Genomic DNA, 19,300 nt, shown 5'->3' with positions numbered 1-19,300 from the left:
TACATTCTACTATGCACTGGCATATCAAGGGATTGTACTATTAGAAGACTTGTAGTCTTCACAGAACCGTTCGTAGCAGAACTTAACAAAGTCAAAAGACCTTCATACTAGGAGTACCTACTTCTACGGGGGATTTAGTTGACAAGAAATCGGACATAGGACCACACAGACTAGGAGAAATTTGATATGACCGTAGATCGAGTCCCGATCTGAGGAAAAGACAAAAAGACATGATACAGATCCCAGATCACAGATAGAGTACCCAGGAACCAGGCAGGAATGAACAACGGATCTTGGAGTCCGCGCTGTTCATGTGCTATGGCGATTCGGAACTCTGGATCCATATGCTGGAACTACTTGGACACACAAAGTCCATATGATTTGATAACGTCGAAATGCAGGATAAGGTCCGTAGGCAGGAAATACCATATGGTACGCCTATGTAGGTCCATTCTACATGCTGAAACAAGAATGAAGAACGGTCCAGATTGGTCCAAAACATATGATTCGAATACAGAAAAGCTCCGTAGACAAGATTCTGCACATGTAGCAGTCCCTAGCGATAAGATTCCACATGGATTCGTAGCTACGGTGCATTATTTTTAGAGATGAAACAAGTAGAGATAGGATTACAAAGCTAGCGTAGAAGTAGTATAAAAGCAGCTCATGTATCCGTAGATAAAAAAAGTACTACCCGTGTGTAGGAAAGTCCTGAGTGGGTTGCCTGTGAGTAACTGGTCTTGACACCAATAGAGAGATTTGACCTGTCTTTGTGCAGTGAAACGATAAGATTTGATTTGAACTATACGAGACCGTCGAGGTTGAAACTAGAGAACTATCCGTCCGTAGGCTGCCGAGGTCTTGATTACTGTTTCGTGATCCGTCGAGGGTCTTAGCGTTCGTGTCCACCGAGGACTTAGTTTTCGTGTCCGTCGAGGGCAATAGTCTCCAATCGTTCGAATTAGTCTTACCGTAGACGAAATTCACAGTCCCACTTAGTCCACTGGACAATAAACAAGGCCCCTACAAACCCTAGAATCCCCGTAGCTGTGGTGTTTTACACTTGCAGTTACACATTGATTTCATAAAACCTTTATACGATATTGAGACTGTGATCTTGTGCGTAACCTTTGCCAAGCAGTCCACCCTTGCAATCTTTCCTGGTGTGTAGAGTTATTGATAGACTTTACACAGAGGTTTACTAGTTTTTGAGTTGATTTGGTGTTGGTGCTACTTCTGTAGCTCTGATATTAGGTTGACTCTTGAGTGGTATACTTCGCCCATTACCGCCACACTACAAGGGATACACAACGTCTTTCATGCTAGTTTACTATCCAAGCACGTCCCAGACCCCTTCCCTCAGCAGTGCCAACCCCTGCCTCCCCCTATTGAGGTTGAAGAAGGCATCCCTGAATATCATGTGGAAGCAATCCTGAACTCTCGAGGTTCCAGGAAGACTTTGAAATACCACGTATGATGGAAAGGATACGATCCAGATGAAGACACCTGGGAATCACTTACCAACTTAGCTGGCACCATCTGGACTGTTTGAGAATTTCATAGGAAACATCTGAAGAAGCATGCACCCTCAGAAAGTGAGCTAAAAGTCCTTGGCGAAACCTACCCACAAGACTCTGATGAATTGTCTACAGATGATGAAGGTGATTCTTCGATGACTACCCTGCCAGGACCTTCTAATTTGAATCAACCTTCTGAACCCCCTTTACGACAATCATCACAAAATAGGCTATTAAGCAAGAACAAATAATGTACAATTCTGGAGTAGGGATTCATATTTGAAGGTACAATCACTATTAGATTTACAGGGACTATCTACTGAGAACTCCCATCTATAAAAGAAGTCAGACAGTAACGAAAGTCATGAAGAAGAATACGTACCATTGGAAACCACCGAGATATTGTCACGCCAGTCAGAAATTTCGGCACGGGATATGCCATTACCAGAACCAGAAGCCGAGCTCTCTGAGCTTGCAGTAGCATGATTGCCCAGGAATGACCAAACTGGGCTAGGATTGACGGTAAAAGGGTGCTGAATGGTAGGGTCAAACAACCTACCAACACTTCGTCAAAATAAATTCTATTACCAAGGTGAAAAGATGAAACTCACCGGATACGATCATAGACCTCTTGGATTGTAATAGCACAAAAACCTCGTGCTGTCTTCTTAATAGTTCTGTCCCGGGCTGAGGAATCAGATATGTCACCAACTACCTCCTTCGAAGCCCTTTCAACGTGATCCAACAACCCAACAATATCATCGACCATCCAAATGGCATGCCAAATAGGGTTGCTACATTCGCCATTATGCGTGGATGGACTGGTGACATTGTGATGAGTACGAGAAATAAGTAGTTTGGACCGAAGTTTACTGATACTTTGTTGGATCACAGGAAACATTAAAAGGGCATTTCCTCGCCTCCCCCTCAATGCATCATGAGCCAAAGCATTAGCTTTATGAACCAGGCCTGAAATCATTTGACGATACTCCCCTGTCATGAGTGTTAGCACTATACCTAAGTAGTAGGTATCCATACAGAAAAAAGCACATACCCGCCTTTGTATCCAAATCTCGGACCCTTTGTCACAACACGGACACCTCCTGCTTCAAGGACAAAATCTCTTGACTGGATCTAACAAGCTCATGACGCCCAAATTCAATCGCCTGCTTCAATCCCAAAACTTCATTACCTGCCCTTTTCGCTTTCTTGAACTCCTCAATTACCGCCTTCCTATGAAGTTCGGAAATCCTGAGTTCCCATCAGCTTACAATGACAATTAACATATAAAGGAAACACCTACTTTTTCCCAACCTCTATGCGTATATCCCGAATTTTTATATCCTGCTTGAAATTTTCGATGTCCCTGTAACAATATTGCCTTAACAACACGAGAGGAAATATTAAGTTGAAGCCACCCACTTGTTTTTCTCGTCGATAATGGCTTGCAAGTTTGAAATAGAACTGTCAAGAGCCTTCAGCAATGCCATCGAGTCCGTGTCAAGTGATGATCGGCTCTCGATGAACGTTAACGCCTCTTTACGGACACTAATCCAACGGAGTCAGGCTTCACCACCGATGAAACACGAGGCAAAACTTACTGATTGGTGCAGTATGGATTGGCGAGCATCACTGGCGTAATAGTAGTCTCGCCAATGTCGACTGGCATAGGGATGGAAAGAAGGGAGTCCTGTGTGTTCAGAAGTATAGTGTTGGTGGAAGACATAACAATAGGAGAAGAAGTAGATTCGAAGTGAGCTCGACTCTGAAGAAGGTTGACCTCTAAAAACCTGCCTTTTATATGTTTCGACAGACTCAGACCTTAACACTACTTGCTGCCCACCCATACCTCTTACTGGAGACCTTTCAGAAGGAACCCTCAAATAGGCACAACTGCGTACAACCTAATTGCGACCCTACCAAACTTACAGAACGATGTTATCCATTTCTTTACACTATCACATCTCACATGTACCCGAAAAAATTCCCAAATGAAGACATCAAGTGATGCCAACTAAATAAGCAACTAAATCCACAAAGTCAGTGGATTGGTGCCTCGAGGAGGGGGAAATGTTATGACTTAAATGCCCAGTTGAGACGCCTGCCGCTTGTACCCCTCGAACTATCTCCGAATTTCCGAGTATTATCACCTGCCCAAGGCACCAAATATGCCGAATTACACTGAGAATCTTGATACGGAGATCTCGGGAATGATTGGGCGTAAATTAACTTTGCTATCACCGAAAACTCCAACAACTCCGCCGAGAATAATTAAAGACACCGTCCTGCCAAAGAAACTCGTATATGCATATGCTCGCTAAGGCAGATTTTGCCAAATAATGCTCTGCTAATCCAGCGCTCCATTCCACTTCCCCCGAAATCCCCATAACGAAGAATGATGAAGGATATCCCTTCCCGAAAACCCTGAAAACCATTCAATTTGCTATATTCTCGTAGTTAACTACACTACTTACATTCTACAAATTAGCTGTAAATAGATACATACATTGTAGGTATAAAAGTACTGAAGTTTCATCTCGAAACTTCAGTCTAGATATTTTGCACCCTTCTCTTTAACTTCCCAACATACTCCATACTTTTGTAGTGTATAACTGTGAATCTATTCATTGTTTTACTTCTACAAATCCTAATAACAACCTGTAACTTCTAGTACTTAGTATTAGAATCCAATCAAAGCATATTACTGCTCACATCTTGCCTCTAATCAAATCATTGGACTGTCTTGATACTTGAAGAACTTAATTAACTTCCTGAACCTTTGTTGTCGAAGTTAGCGAGTCCTAACAACAGGGTGAATTGGCCTGTACTGCATAATGGCGCCTTCTTGTTCTGCGAACGTTAGAATTGGGCAGTTCTGTTCAAGCACACCTGCAGTCTAACTGTTTCGAATGAGCTTTGAGAAGGTGTTCTACCTCACGTACTGCAATGAACCCATGTCTGCTGGTGAAGACTTGTGGACAGGGTGAGTTGCCTGTACAGCGACATCACGCCTTCTCATTCTATAAACCGCAAATAGTAGAATGTGTATTCATTATGTATCATTACACAATATATCAATCAATGGCTGGTTTAATATTTATGCAGGGCTTTTACACACCTCGCCACCAACTTGATTATCGATTCATGGGTTCCTCTTTTTGAGGTGTTGACGGATAAGATGGGCAGTTTAGTGAGTGCGAGTGCGAACGCGAAGCTGCTGATGAAGATTAGTGGCTGCACGAGCGCTTCGCATGCTGAGAAGTCCTCTTGCACTTTCAATGAATATATCCTCCGGGATTGAGTCATGTACTTCCTCTTTTTGAGGCATTGACGGATAAGATGGGCAGTTCAGTGAGTGCGAGTGCGAACGCGAAGCTGCTGATGAAGATTAGTGGCCGCACGAGTGCTTCGCATGCTGAGAAGTCCTCTTGCACTTTCAATGAATATATCCCTTGGGATCGAGCCATGTACTTCCTCCTTCCAAGGCAGACTGGATAAGATGGAGGGTTTAGCGAGCTGTGAATGCTAAGCTGCTGCTGATGAAGATTAGTGGCAGCACGAGTCTTGTATTTTGTATGGAGAGGAAAGAGAACACATGAAATTTCGAAGAGATGTGCATTTCTTGAACTGCAGTTCATATCGAAGCCACCTAAGCAAGTCCCCTTGATCTTAACTCTGGTTGCTTGACCGATTTAAGCTTCTCGTATGGTTTTGCCAAACCGACGCAACGATGTGAGGATGAAAATGGGCGGGTCATCTACAAATCTCATACCATTACCAGATCTAGACGAATGTGGGAGGGAATCTCAAAGCAACTGCAGTTCGGTCTGCTCCCTCCGATTCAAGCGCTCTTTTCCTATCAACAAACGCTGCAAATGAATGAGCTCTTGAGAGGTGTCGTACCTACCTCGCGTACTGCAACAAATGCATGTCTGCTGGTGAAGACTTGTGGACAGGTTGAATTGCTCTGTATGGCGACATCGCGCCTTCTCGTTCTGCATGTAAGCTGGACATAGTAGAATAAGTTTTCAACTGAGCCAGTACATATCATTACATGATATGTTGACCAAATGGTTCAACTATTTACGCAGAGCTTTACATATGCTGACGAAATCAATACCCGTTAGTGATGGGCAACCAATATCTGGGACAGTTTGTCCCACCTCCTCTACCTTCAAATCATTCACATGCCACGGCCTCCACTCAGCACTGGTACCAAAGGGTTGCCGATAGAGTCTGAGAACCATAGAGCGATGGTAGTCAGAAGAAACGTTTTCTTTCACCTTTGAAAGACTAACTATCAAATGTCGAACTAGAACTCCTATCGAACAGTATTTGTTGGGTCAGGCTGGCCTTTTCCGACAGCATTTCGAGAAGTGGAAAACCATGAGCGTGAGATAATGGGCAGAATTCTGTGGTCAAGGCGAATACTGTGCCCCTGGGGTAGGCGAAGCTGGGCTGAAAAGCTGCTACCACAAAAGTCAACACTGTTGAGCTGGGTTTGTAGGGCGATAAGGAGATGCTACATGTAGCGGTGAATGCATCAAAGCAGGACCTGGTTGTTGAGGTTGAGCTGGCACTGAAGGATGCGAAGGATGAGCGAGATTGGGCATGGAGTTGTTGTGCAGATGGGTCCAAGCACCTTCAAGGTGGACTCCGTCGGAATATGAGGCAACCCTCCTTCCTTCATTTCCTGAGCTCGTGCATTTCAAGTCTCCGTGTAGATGTTCCCCTTGATGGTAACCTAACTGAACTGTTCCTCTTCAACCTAGCATTTTTACGAGATTAGGGACTGCCACAACTTCAAGAAGATGATGATAGATCGTACTGCGACACCATATCCTTCTCATGATCCAAATCTAGAAGAATAATCAACATTTTGTCCTTGGACCTCTTTTTCTGCCTGGAAGACGTCGAGGATCCAGAAATGCTTTCTGGGGAGCTTTGGCTTGAGTTCTAGATTGATGGTGTTTGCGCCTTATCATGACGATCAGCAAATCATCTGCATTAGAACAGGGCAAAACTCTACTTGTGTTTCCTGGGCAGTTCGTCTGAAAGAAAAGGTGAGACGCCCAGATAGGGACCCCAGACCAACCACCCCCCACCATGGGCCCTAGACTTAGACCATGTTTGCTTAAGGGTTTAGAAGTGTCATCATCTCATGAGTAGCGGCAATGAGCAAAAAAAATGATTAGGAAAAATAGCGCCATGGACATACGCTTCTTGTGAGGTATTTTCATATCCAAGGGACTGGGACAGACATGAGACAGTTGTGGGTGATACACATTACTTGAGTGGTAGGGAATCTGACGGAATACAGCTCGTCAAATGGAGATTCAGTTAGGGTCACCAATAGAGGTAGCTGAAAGAGAGAGCCACGATGGAGAAGGATCCAACAATCACCATTGTTGCAACTGCAGGCAAAAGCTTGATCCTACCAATCAGTATAAACGCTTCAGTACGCAGTGGCAGCCGTACTATAACCTCCTCATTATTTGCAACAGCGAGGTTGATATGGGTGGCTGGTAGATTGAGGGTTGGTAGGTGAAGCAAACGTCCTTCCCTCAACTTGAAGAAATGATCTCAGCTATACTTTGAGAAGTGTGATGAATAGTGAGGGAAATAAAGCCCTGATGATGAACTGGCTATCAACCTCAAACAAACGCTACCGAAGTGAAAAGGGTGGGTATACTTACTTGCTGAGAGGACAGATGCGGGCTGGAGAGGTCTTTTTGAAAGCAGGGCAGTCCTGGGATGCTTTGAAGGGCTTCCAGCAGCACAAGGCCAAGTGCCGAATTAAACACTGGGCTTTCTTGGGTCATTGGTTCTGTCAGAACCACAAAACTGGCAAGTCTGTTGGTATCAATCCGTTTTGACCTCTCATTGCTTCGGCATGTAGAAACACTAATTCACCTTGAGCTGCTCATGCGAGGGTTCACCAAGACAACCCAAGGATGCCCTTGTAAGTCTACATTCCTTGATAAACGACATGGACTTACTGTTTCTGCTGCAGGTGGGGTATTGCATAACGAAAGATTCTTGTACAGCCCCACCCAATACAGCATGCTAATTGTTCACTCAATCATCAAATCTCATTGCCGAATCACTCGCTCTTTTCAAATTTTTATTGTTGTGTGATACCATACTTACAAAGTAGATAAAAGACTGGCTGTATTCTGATTCATCACAAAGCATGAAAAGTTTTGTCACAGCGCCTACTATGCCCTCAGATTCCTCTTTATGCACATTCACTATGCCTCCTCCCGCATAGATTTCGACACCACAACCACTAAATGTCATTAAGCGTGCGGTTACTTGCATGCCTTGCCCTCTGACATCTTCTGTCATCTCGTTCGCCTCATTCTCTACCTCCAGTTTGCCCAAGGAGATAGGGTGAGTAGCAAGGGGAAATGAACCAGGATGGGAATGATAGCCTGAAATGAGCACGCTAGGTATGTTATTAAACCTCTTTTTTGTCCTTCAATGCTAACATTACCTTTTTTTCTCGCATCTCAAGCTGCTACTAAACGCAAAGATCTTGCAAGCGTCATGCAGAAGTGGCCACTGACAACCGACTCTTACTAAACAAGGGCAGCAATGTAACCAGAAACCAATGCGGCGAACAACAAGGTTTGAATGGAGATGAAGCAGATCAATGAGCCAAGGGGCTGATATTCAACTCAAGTTCTGCAAACATCAGATGATATGATCTATAGCGACTCGGAAATTCAATCTTCTGTATACACACCTCATCGCCGTTCTCCCCCTACTGATAACACAGACGCACCTTCATTACCCAACAGGTTAGGCATACCGTCGATAGATGAACCTCTACTCTATGGTATCATCGTCAGCTCTACTCAATCATTTGCAATCTGATAGCCCCCTTAATCCGCCTATAGTACCATATCGACGTCTATGCAGCCACATGATCCAACGATGTCTGCTAAAACATTGATGCCTGTACTGCCTCGAGAAAGGATACTATAGAGTGGGCTGCAGGAACTATGCTTCCCCGACCAATGGTTATTGGAGGGAGGTCCAACATCTCACTGAGCACATGTTTCTCATCTCGAGCATGCAGATGACATGGCCATCTCCATCAGGACTACAGCGACATCTCCGAGAATTAGAACGCTGGTGCAACGATAATTTCTTAGCACTCGATCCACAGAAATTAGAAGTAATGATTTTTGGCCCACTTCCATGGGATAATCAATACGAGGAATGAACCTTACTATAGTTCCTGCCTACAAATATATGGGCATTACCTTCTCCTCTACGCAATATGACATGTTCAGCAATTTATACAACTCAACCAAAAGCAAAAGCAACGAGGGAGTAGTTGGCACAGATCGTTTAGTCGGACAACACCGGCTTTTGCCTGCGATCTGTCGAAACCTATCTACAACTTCTCGATATTCCAGCTGCTTTCCTCCGATCCCCCAAAGATCGATAATAGCAGTATCATACACTGAGACAGAGGTATATCCCGTTCTCGCCAGGAGATTGATTTTGGCACTCAGATACCTGTCTTATCATGCCTTCCCTACCTATAACTGGTGCTAATCACCTCACCACACTTGCATTACGGACTAGTAGCGACCTGCAACAACAGTCTACCACATCTTGGCTGGGTGACCTGGACTTCAGCGTTGCCAGCCTTCCTTCGCTGCGTGGTCCTTCCGTGCGGTTACTGCTGCTTGAGGAGATCACAACGGATGGGTTAAAAGACCTAATTAGGACGATAAGCGAAACCATATGCAGGCAACTCCAGAACAAACCCCTTTGGGATTGCTTGGGACCAGTGGACCCCAATGGAAAGGATGAGCCTCAAGCACATACCTTATTTTTCCGCTGCTACCTTGCCAAAGTTGGTAATTATAAACACTGTACTTATATCCATCGCTTACTGGGAGATATAGTGCCGTTGATTTTTAAAGCAGCCCCGTGCCAACTACCAGCTACTACAGACACTTGTGAGCAATATCTCTGTCATGCTTGTCATCTCCACTAGTAAACAGGCGAACATGTTATACTGCATTGTGTTGCAGATAACCATATCAGCGACTGTCAAAACAAGCTTTTTGGAAACTTACCAACTTCGTTACAATCAATATTACCCATGACAGAGCTCTAGGCATTCCATCTCTCAAGGACTGCATTTATTCTGTTTGAATCTGTGGAATCTGTGTGTCATGAATCGTTCACTTTCCAAGGCATGTTCAGCCTCAAGAAATACCTGGAAATTATTTTTTTAGGGCATCCCAAGCATTCCTGGCATCTGGTCATATTTACACAAAGTTTCCACTGTTCTAATCAGAGGTCTGATAGCTTTCACAGTTCTAATCAGAATTCCAATAGCTCTTGCATGTTTCCACTGTTCTAATCAGAAGTCTGGTAGTTAGTCACATGTTATTTCCTATTGGTTAAGCCCTATCCCCTTATAGATAGCTCAGTAGTATATAAACCCCCCATGTATCTAGCTTTTTTCCCCAGCCTTGTAATTTTAAACCCTCTGTTTGTGTTTCTGTCTCTTGTGCTTTCTGCTTTTCCTCCTCTCTCTCTCCAGTTGAGCCATTGCTCCTGTCCGGTGTTCCTAAGTGTTCTCAAGTGTTCCTTCCAGTATTTCCAGTGCCCTCAGTATTTTTTCCAGTGTGCTTCAAGCACTTTTAAGCTCTCTCTCAGCATCCCTCAGTAAGTATTTACCTTTGAGTAAACCTTGTCACCTCGGCGGTCCCCCTTTGTAGTGTTGTCCATATTGTTTAGCTTGCCATGTAAGCCTTAAAACCCCACTAGTTGGGTGCAGTGGTTCTAAGGTTGAACAGTTCGTTTCACTGTGGTTTCAGCCAGGACTGGCATAGATACTGTGTCTGTAATCAATCCATGGCCATCCTCTTTTTACTTCCTCCATCACATCATTGTATCTTGAGTCCACCTCAAGGTTCTCCTCATCTCTGTAGAATGGTCCCATTTTGGGCAAACACATGTATATGGGTGTCACGCCAGTTCTCTCTCCCATTGTCTTGCGTCTATACCCACCCTCAACATATTCATGGCATTATGGTTTCTATATGACGAGCTTTGTGTATATTCTAGTAGATACATTAGGTCTTAGTACACTCTAACCCTGTACTTTACCAAGGCTGCTGACCACCGAAGAGTCTCCCTGTCACAAACCGAATACTCTAGAACCACTACACCCAACAAGTGGGGTTTTAAGGCTTATGCAGCGAGCGCACAAGAACACAACTAACAACAAAAGGGGGACCACCGAGGCAACAAGAGTTACTCTAAGATAATTACTTACACAGAGAGGACCAAGAAGGTGTTGGAGAAAGCGCTGATAGTATCTTTTAGAGTGATACTGAACTCACACAGAGGGGAATACTAGATAGTACTTTTTAGAGTAGTACAGAACTCAGACACAGGGAAGAACGCTTGGTAGTACTTTATGGAGTAGTACTGAACTCACACTGAGAGAGAAGAAGGGAAAAAGCAAAGGGACTCTATTGAGAGTAGCAAACCAGACTAGAAACAAGGGGTACAAAATAATAAGGCTGGGGATTCAGCCAAAATACATGGGGTTTATATACTACTGAGATACCTACATGGGGATAGAGCTTAACCAATAGGAAATAACATGGAATAACCATGGAATAACTATGGATGACTATGAAAAGCTGTTAAATGACTGTGCAAAGCATCATTCGTATATAACGATAATCAATTATCGATCTGTTCATCACTGCCCCATGATCATGGGCATGTGAAGGTCAAAACTAGTCCGCCACTGACCTGTCAGCTACACCTGGTGTCGGACACTAGCCGACAGTGTCCTGAGCAACACTGCTCAAGGTGCAAGGATATGCTTGCAACCCCAGGGTGGCCTTGATGGCTGCAGATCACATGTTCCGTCCATACCAGGATATATTAATTTATAAAGCTTGCCCACGACGCTTCGAATTCAATTCATCTTTCCCTTCGTCAGAAGTACATTCAGCATTTGCGCTGTTCTATCTTATGAACATCTCTGTGTTTGATATTGCCTTATCCCACCGTTCTATCAGTCCAATTTTGGTTCAGTGTTTGCCTTGTTCCTGAGGACAATCTGACTTTACCCGAGTCCCTCTATGCTACAGTTGGGTGTTATATACGACCAAGGCATGGCGGCCCCAGAAACGAGCCAAACAAAAACATCATCTAAAGTCCAATGGTGCTCCTGCGATCTCTGTTCTCGTGTCACTACCTTCAACCATGAGACTGGGGCGTTTGAACAGGGAGTGTACATAAATGCCTCAACTCGCAAATCTCATCAGAAAACTCAGAAGGCACTTGGCATTGCTCTGTCAACCACTCTTTCAGTGCCACAACAAGAAGCCAGCAGGGAAAACAGTCAAGTGCCTGATCTCCTACCTTGTACTCTACTCAATCAGGCAAGAATTCACGTCGAGGCCGTAGCTGGATCTAGTCTCCTTTGTCAATGCAGGAAAGGAATCCACAACGCCCTTTGTTTATGATCTTACAGGAAGCAAGGATGACCACTTTGCGCTCGTGGCGTCAATACCTAACCAACCCTTCCTACATGCCGAAAAAGCCTGTGAAGACGCCTTACTTGCTCTCAATTGAGGCATGTATTCAGGAATCACAGAAAGCGTCCGACAAGTGCTCTGAGGCAATGTGGTTGCTCTGCTGCAGACCTTGGGGCGGTATAAAGCTTTGGAATGGGCTTGGAAAGGTCGACCAGATACCTATGACACAGGTGCATAAAGTTTCTCAAACTTGTCTGAACATTTAATGACGCTCGGTTAGAGGAATACTTCTTGCCCTATCATAGGCGCAGTACAGACATACAGAAGTTTGGATTGGCCCTTCTCATGGGCAACTACTTCTATAAAACCACTCTGCAAGTGACTTCCTTGATTCAAAAAGGTTTTACCTCTGCCACCCTGGGCCCTTACAATAATCCCACCGAACAATTACCAAAAACTCTGAAGACTCTGGCTCACGACTACAATCTGTCCCCCAAAACCAAGAACTTCCTATATTGCTCAAAGTGCTTTACCCTTTATCCCCGTCCTGAGGCAGCCAGGGTAGATGAGAAATTCGAAGGCACATCCTTCGAAGGCTGTGAAGTGCTACTGAAGTGCAGCGCAATGGAAACGACGTCCTCTTCCCAATGCGGTCACGATCTTTGGGGTCAACCAAGGCACAAAGCCTCTCCACACATCTTCCCCAAGATCAGATACCACCACCGACCCTTGCATGATTGGCTTGCAAGGCTTCTTTCCTGCCCAGATATTGAATCCCTCTTGGACCAGTACAAGACTCATGAACAGCGCGCTGGAGACATGGAAGACATCTGGAATTCCCCATTCTGGTGGGAGTTCAAAGGACCAAAGGGGGAAATGTTCATGAAGAACATGGAGGGCGAGGAATTGAGGTTACTATTAGGTCTGGGACTTGATGGGTTCAATCCCTACCAGAACAAAGAAGCAAAGCAGGTAAGTACTATTCACATCCAAATTTATCTTCAATACTAACACTCCTAAGTCCGTGACTTCTACAGGGATATATATGATTCTCTACAACCTTCCTCCTCATCTACGGTACCGACCAGAGAATGTTTTCCTTGTCAGGGTTATTCCAGGACATCCTGGCATCCACCAAATCAATAATTTTCTGGATTTGGTAGTGGAAAACCTGATGGACTTTTGGGAGGGGGTGTTCATGACCAAAACATCATTATTTCCAAAAGGGAGGAGGGTTTTATGTGCACTGGCATTGGTGGTGTGTGATATGCTGGCTGCTAGGCAGGTCGGTGGGTTTGCCAGTAGCACTGCCACCAGATTTTGTACCACGTGCGACCTCATATATGACAAGATCCACATCACGGACAAAGGAAAATGGCCCCGGAAGGATTGGGAAAAACTGAAACAGAAGGCCATTGAATGGAGGGATGCTCCTTCAGAAAGTGCACAATCCTCTATTGTGAAGAGTTATGGCGTAAGATGGTCATCTCTCAATTGCTTACCTTACTGGAATGCCGTCAAATGCACAGTCCCTGATGTGCTACACTCCTCCAAACTGGGGCTATTACAGGAGTATGTAAGAAGAGTACTGAAAGTCGATGTTAATGTAGAGGGTGGTGATGGAACGTGGCCTGTCTTGGACATTGATTGTCTAACGAGAGCCGATATGTTGGGAGCCCTAGGCCGTGTAAACTCCCATGCATTCGATTACATGAAGGAAGAGGAACAGGGAGATGTTGAATTTGAACAATGTGTTACATTCTTAGAGGGATCCTTCAAAACCAAGGTGCTCAAAACCATTTGTTTTGATAATCAGCTTCCCTTTTCTGGAAGTAAAAACAGGTTGGCTACAATGATAGCAGAGCACATGGGTTTCCATCATCATCAACGATAGTAACATCTCACACTGACATTGTTCCTTCAGAAAAGAGACATTCAATTGACCCTTGTCCTGCTTGATAGAGAGTATGACTACCCCTCTGAAACCATTCCTTTTTCCTTTTACTTTCCTGTTCCTGTTCACGTTCCTCTTCCTCCCAACCAGTTGCAGTCTCAGTCCCAATATGTCAGCACATCTAGCACCGCCACATCTGACTCTAGCACTGGTACTGTCACAGGCTCCCGTATCTCTCAGGTTCACCCTCCTGCCCTGTAGAGTATACAGGGCTCTGTTCCGCAACAGCAGAAGATGTTGAAGGAGGAGGAAAGTTTCAACCACCTTTGCCGGAGATTTCAAAAGGGACAAGTTACTCAGTTGACTCTAGAAAAGATGAGGAAAGATCGCCTTATTCAACTGTGTGTTGAACACGGCGTATTTTTTGGGGATAGAGAGCTTAACAAAGACATTGCTGGGCGTTTGTTTGATTTTGTGGGCAGTTATCTTCATGGTGTACGACTTTCCTGACAGTCTGTTCTAGATGAAAGTCAACTTCGAAGAGCAGCAGCTGGAGCATGTTCTGGGACAGTCATTAATGGCGGAGGTCAGGAAGGATATTGAACGCTCTGTACTTCCACGCGCCCTCAATAAAGCACCCCATGACTGGGGAACCGCCACTCAAGGTAAGCTGTCTGGCAGCCAATGGGAAATGATTGGCACTGTCCATCTTCCAATCACCTTGATACATGTGTGGGGATACCCTTGATTCCTGGAGGCACCACCTTTAGGCACTGGGCAAGTTGAACTCGTAAACTATCAGATGGCGAAACAAAGACAGGAGAGATTTCGTGAAATGTTACTTAATTTTCTCAACCTGGTAAAGTCAGTCCTCATGGTCAACAACCGAATCACATCTCAGGAACATGCTGCCTTGTATGAGGCACATCTTTTCCGCTACATCAGGAAGGCTGAGGCTCTATACCGGTCCTTAAAGAACAAGCCTATTGTGCATGTATCTGGCCATTTTGCAGAATTTCTACATGAACTTGGGCCTGTACATGCATATCAGACACCGGTTTTTGAACGAACAAACCATATTCTCCAGCAGACCAACACCAATAATAAAATAGGTAACTCTTGTGCAACTTGCTCACACGACAGCGCCGAACTCACTTGATTTTTGTAGGAGAAATGGAAGGGACGTTTCTACGTCATTACTCCGAAGGAGCAGCTTTTGCAGGCCTGTTGAAAAGTGACGCAACTCTCCTGAATTCCTTGAGGTCCCTCATTGAACATCATGAGAAGTCAATCGAGTACATGTTACGAACTGTTCACTTTTCAGGCCCACCATACCCTGCTAACCAGCACACAGTACCCCCAGCAATTTTCCTGAGTTCTGATCTTATCATAGACCCTCATTATCAGCAACCCCCACTCAATTCACATGTGATATCCCCTCAGCAGCCTTATCTGAGATACAGCACAGTCATTACAGCCTTACGACTCACTCTACAGTCACTCCTTATCAATATTTTCCATGTTATCTCTTCACTAAGTATATATTTCACTCATACACAGTCATTCTGACTCAATCCTTTATCTTTCCATTCATTTACATAGTAAACCTAGTCATACATAGATAAGTAAACTGACTCGTACATAGATAACAGTAGAGTATATAAACCCTGAGGTTTTGGCATCAAAACCTCAACCTCGATATTTTTAACCCTTTTAACCCTTTTTAACCACTCTGTAACCCATCTAACCTCTCATAGTAGTGCTGAATTATTTTCTGTCTCTACAAACAGTCACCTAGTGTGAAACTATTATTCCAGCCAGCTTTTAAGCTAGACATCACCCAACAGCCAGCCTCCAGGCTAGACACCACCCTCAACAGCCAGCTTCCAAAGCTAGACAACAACCCAACACTACTCTAACTACATACATTTTACTTCCTAATCATCCCTCATAAGTAGAGACTACAGGTTAAGTTACTGAGTCCTAACAGTACAAGGCATTGGGTTCTCGCATGATGAGAGAGGACCTGTTTGTTGGAAGTGATGTTCAAGGAAAGGTAATACCTATGGATGGAAAAGTGCTGACTGAGCTAGGAGAGCTTTTCCCCGATCAGTTCCACATTATGTAGCAATGGAGATGCTACTCGAAGTTTGTTATTGACGGCGTTGAGTATGCTGCTTCAGCATCAAATGGTCCAGACTCTGGGTCTTATGCCATGATCTCTCATCAAGCGGTGCAAATCACGTATATCTTCAAGAGTGCTGTGAACAGGAACATCTTCCTGTGTTATCACCTGTTTGCTGAACAGCAAGCCGTGCAGGACTTGTATTGTGACCTTGAGATGGGGTTCTTAACATTGAGGAATCTTGAGCAGCCGCTTCATGTGGCGAAGATGAACAGCGTTGCCTGTCCATGCATAGTCATGGAGCTAGAGATTGAAGGCCATGCTCTTTTACACGTCCTGCCTCACAACTGTGTAAGATCTTGTCCATATAGATGCAACTCATGGGCAGAGTGCTAGAACTTATGCTTTGACTTTGCTATAGAAACAACCTCCCTTTAACTTTGATGTTGGCGTCAATTCTATATAGGTGATGGCGGTGAACGACCAGCAAAACACATGAGAATTGTGGATGCAGTTGTCGGTTTCCTAAACTGGTTGTTGGGAGATGGATGAATCGAAAGCAAGGATTGGCACTTGATTTTGCAGATTTAGTACTTGCTCTTTCTATAGGAGTGTTTAAATTTGAAAATATTATCCCCATATTTTCTCAAATTAGGAAATGTACAATAGCAAACTGCCTTAAATGCCTCCCTGTTGGTATCTGAGCTTGCCTCAAGTCTTCTTGCAGAGCTAGATAGGCTCGCCCACTCTACTGTAGCCTTTCCTAATGCAGCCAAACTGTAGTTTTTATTTACCCCATCATAAGGGAGAGGGACAAATTCTATAGTGTAGTCGTGGCATCTCAAATGTCACGGGGCAAAATCAAGAAAATGAAAGTCCAGTGAATGCAGCCACAGCGCCAACTAGTGCTCCCCCAATACCCCACTTCAATTTATCCTGCAACTCGCTTACATTCTGGTTTGCTGGGATTTGTGGCGTCTCGTCACCGTTTCTCTTTGGATCGACACTCTGCCGGTGTGGGTGCAGTAGGTGCGCAGAGGTGTGCTCCAAATCCTGCGCTCGACTGACCCGATTCACCTTTGATTTAGTACAAGGTTTCTTGCCATTGTTGGGGCTGCCTTCTAGGAACACAGCGTTTCGGAAACTGCTGAGTGAGCAGCACTTTGCGTTTCCCACTGTATGTAGCAAGGATGATAGTCAGACTGTTATTTCTTCAGTCAGGCTGCCACAACTCACTCGTGCATGCTTCGGGCTGCAAACTCTCTGTTACTTTTGGAGACTGCCTGCCCTCGCTACCAACTTCAAGTAGATTTATCTCCATCATGTCGTTAGGGAGACTGAGTTCTCCCTGTTCTGAGTCCAGGACGGAGAGGTTTTCGAAGAGCCCTTCCCACTCCACTGCTTGAACTTTTACCAATTGCCCTGGAACAAGCAAGACAATTTCAGCATCGTCACGGAAGTACCGATGCAGATCACCAAATAATTGATCGCTATCGAACAGGCACTCCATGGTGTGTTCTCTGCACTCCTGGCACTCAATCACGCTATCAACGCAGATGGAACAACTCGATTCACAGAGGCAGCCTGTCCTCAAGCTCTCTGTAGCCTTCGCTGATATGGAGATTTCTTTGAAAGCCTCGGCCAGCAGACCAGCTTCACCTTGAACTTCTTCCGGTCTGGGCAGTTTCTCTGTGCTTCATTGTAAGGTGAGCTTCTGGGCCAATTTCCCCCGATCTAGAGCAGTCAAAATGAACAGATTTCCGTCGGAAGCAAGCATACGAACCGTCAAGCACTTGATCGCCACCCAAGAGGTCTACCAAGCTCTGCTGATCATGAGTGTCTTTCGGGAGGTTGGGCGTGCCATGGATATTGAATGGGCATCCTGAACAAGGATGGCCCTTTTTTGAATGCAAGCACTTCTTACAATGGGGTGGCTTTCTAGCAGACATGGATGGCAGCCAAGAAATGGGACGGGCAATTCAGATCCGACTGCAATCTCATCCAGTTACTAGTCCAGCTTACTAATATTACAAATACATATCCATGTCAATCAAAAAACACTGTCTGGATGTGAGCAATTCTCCACTCAATCATAATATAATATTTCTCGTTTGTTGCTCGCCATTCATCATCGAAAGTCTCTGCTCTAGACCAGTACGAGGAATCATTAAGCTAGAGCTGAGTCTACCTTAACCTGACTCACTGACTCCTTTCAAAATTCAACTTGTTTTTTTTTTATTTCTGTACCCTCATGGACAATCTCCAATCCAGTTGTGAAGATTATATGTAGTATAGAACTTTGAGCTGCAAGATGTAATACGGCAGCCTTGCCTTTAGATGGGCTGAGCTGTCTCCATGCCCCTCAAGCTTTCCGTACAACTGCCTCCGTGATGGAAAAGACCAATAGCAGAGGAACCACAAACCAATGAAATCGCATCGTTCAATAGGTTCACCAAGGTTTCGCTCAATAACAAGGGAATTGGATATACTCCAAGCGGATATCTGAATTTCAGTAAACAAAGAGAGGTGATACAAGGATATAAGATCAGATCCAGAACAGATATCTGGACCAGGATGTGGAAGAGGCGAGCCCAGTAACAGTACTACTAGCTATAGTAGTAAGGCTGGTAAATGGTCAACTGTCACCAATCACAGGACACGTACAGATTCAGTCACAGATGTCACAAGGATTGGTCACAAGAGTCGGTCACAATCCGGGTATGGATTTGACGCTAACTACGACATTGACTGCTACTCAGATATCTGTTCTGAGCTGGTCCCTTTGGTTTCTTCAACAACAATTTCTACATCCTATACTCACCATCAAATTGACCTTTCGCCACCAAGCTCTGTCGCCGAGAATGAACCCAAACTTAGATATCTGTTCTGGGCCGGTTCCTCACCACCAAACTCCGTCACCTAGGTCTCTCAACGAGAATGAACACTGTTTTAATTCTCTCAAGAACGGTGCCTTTCTTGACGTCCAGTTCGTACTGAGAATGGACCCCAACCAGATATCTGTTCTGGGCTGGTTTCCAATTCTTTTGAGCACGATCGATACTCACGTCGACATTTAGCTTGAACTGGCCTCTGAACAGCTCTTGTTTGCCGCCTCTTAACGTCATAGTTCTATGTGGAGTGCGTCAAATAGTATTGGGGTTGATTTTTATGGGCACTATCCAACTTTACGTACTGCTTCTCATGGACCATGCTACTACTACACTTGACTCAA

The 19,300-nt window shown here is 44.6% G+C and overlaps 2 protein-coding genes across 2 annotated transcripts; both read right to left on the bottom strand.

Moving 5' to 3' along the window:
• Positions 1-1,833: 1,833 nt before the first annotated feature.
• E1B28_002905 (uncharacterized protein) lies at positions 1,834-2,517 on the bottom strand (the record flags this gene model as incomplete). The annotated part of the gene is made up of 3 exons (XM_043159856.1): positions 1,834-1,850; positions 1,900-2,072; positions 2,129-2,517. 3 exons carry the CDS (start codon positions 2,515-2,517, stop codon positions 1,834-1,836), a joined length of 579 nt encoding a protein of 192 aa, XP_043001810.1.
• Positions 2,518-2,602: 85 nt separating this feature from the next.
• Positions 2,603-3,243, bottom strand: E1B28_002904 (uncharacterized protein; the record flags this gene model as incomplete). The annotated part of the gene is made up of 4 exons (XM_043159855.1): positions 2,603-2,768; positions 2,821-2,883; positions 2,940-3,065; positions 3,119-3,243. 4 exons carry the CDS (start codon positions 3,241-3,243, stop codon positions 2,603-2,605), a joined length of 480 nt encoding a protein of 159 aa, XP_043001809.1.
• Positions 3,244-19,300: the final 16,057 nt, after the last annotated feature.

The sequence above is a fragment of the Marasmius oreades genome, chromosome 11 (genome assembly GCF_018924745.1).
Source record: "Marasmius oreades isolate 03SP1 chromosome 11, whole genome shotgun sequence".
In the NCBI taxonomy this organism is placed as follows: Eukaryota; Fungi; Basidiomycota; class Agaricomycetes; order Agaricales; family Marasmiaceae; genus Marasmius; species Marasmius oreades.
Note: the sequence above shows the minus strand (reverse complement) of the source record. Positions and strands in the feature narration are given on the sequence as shown.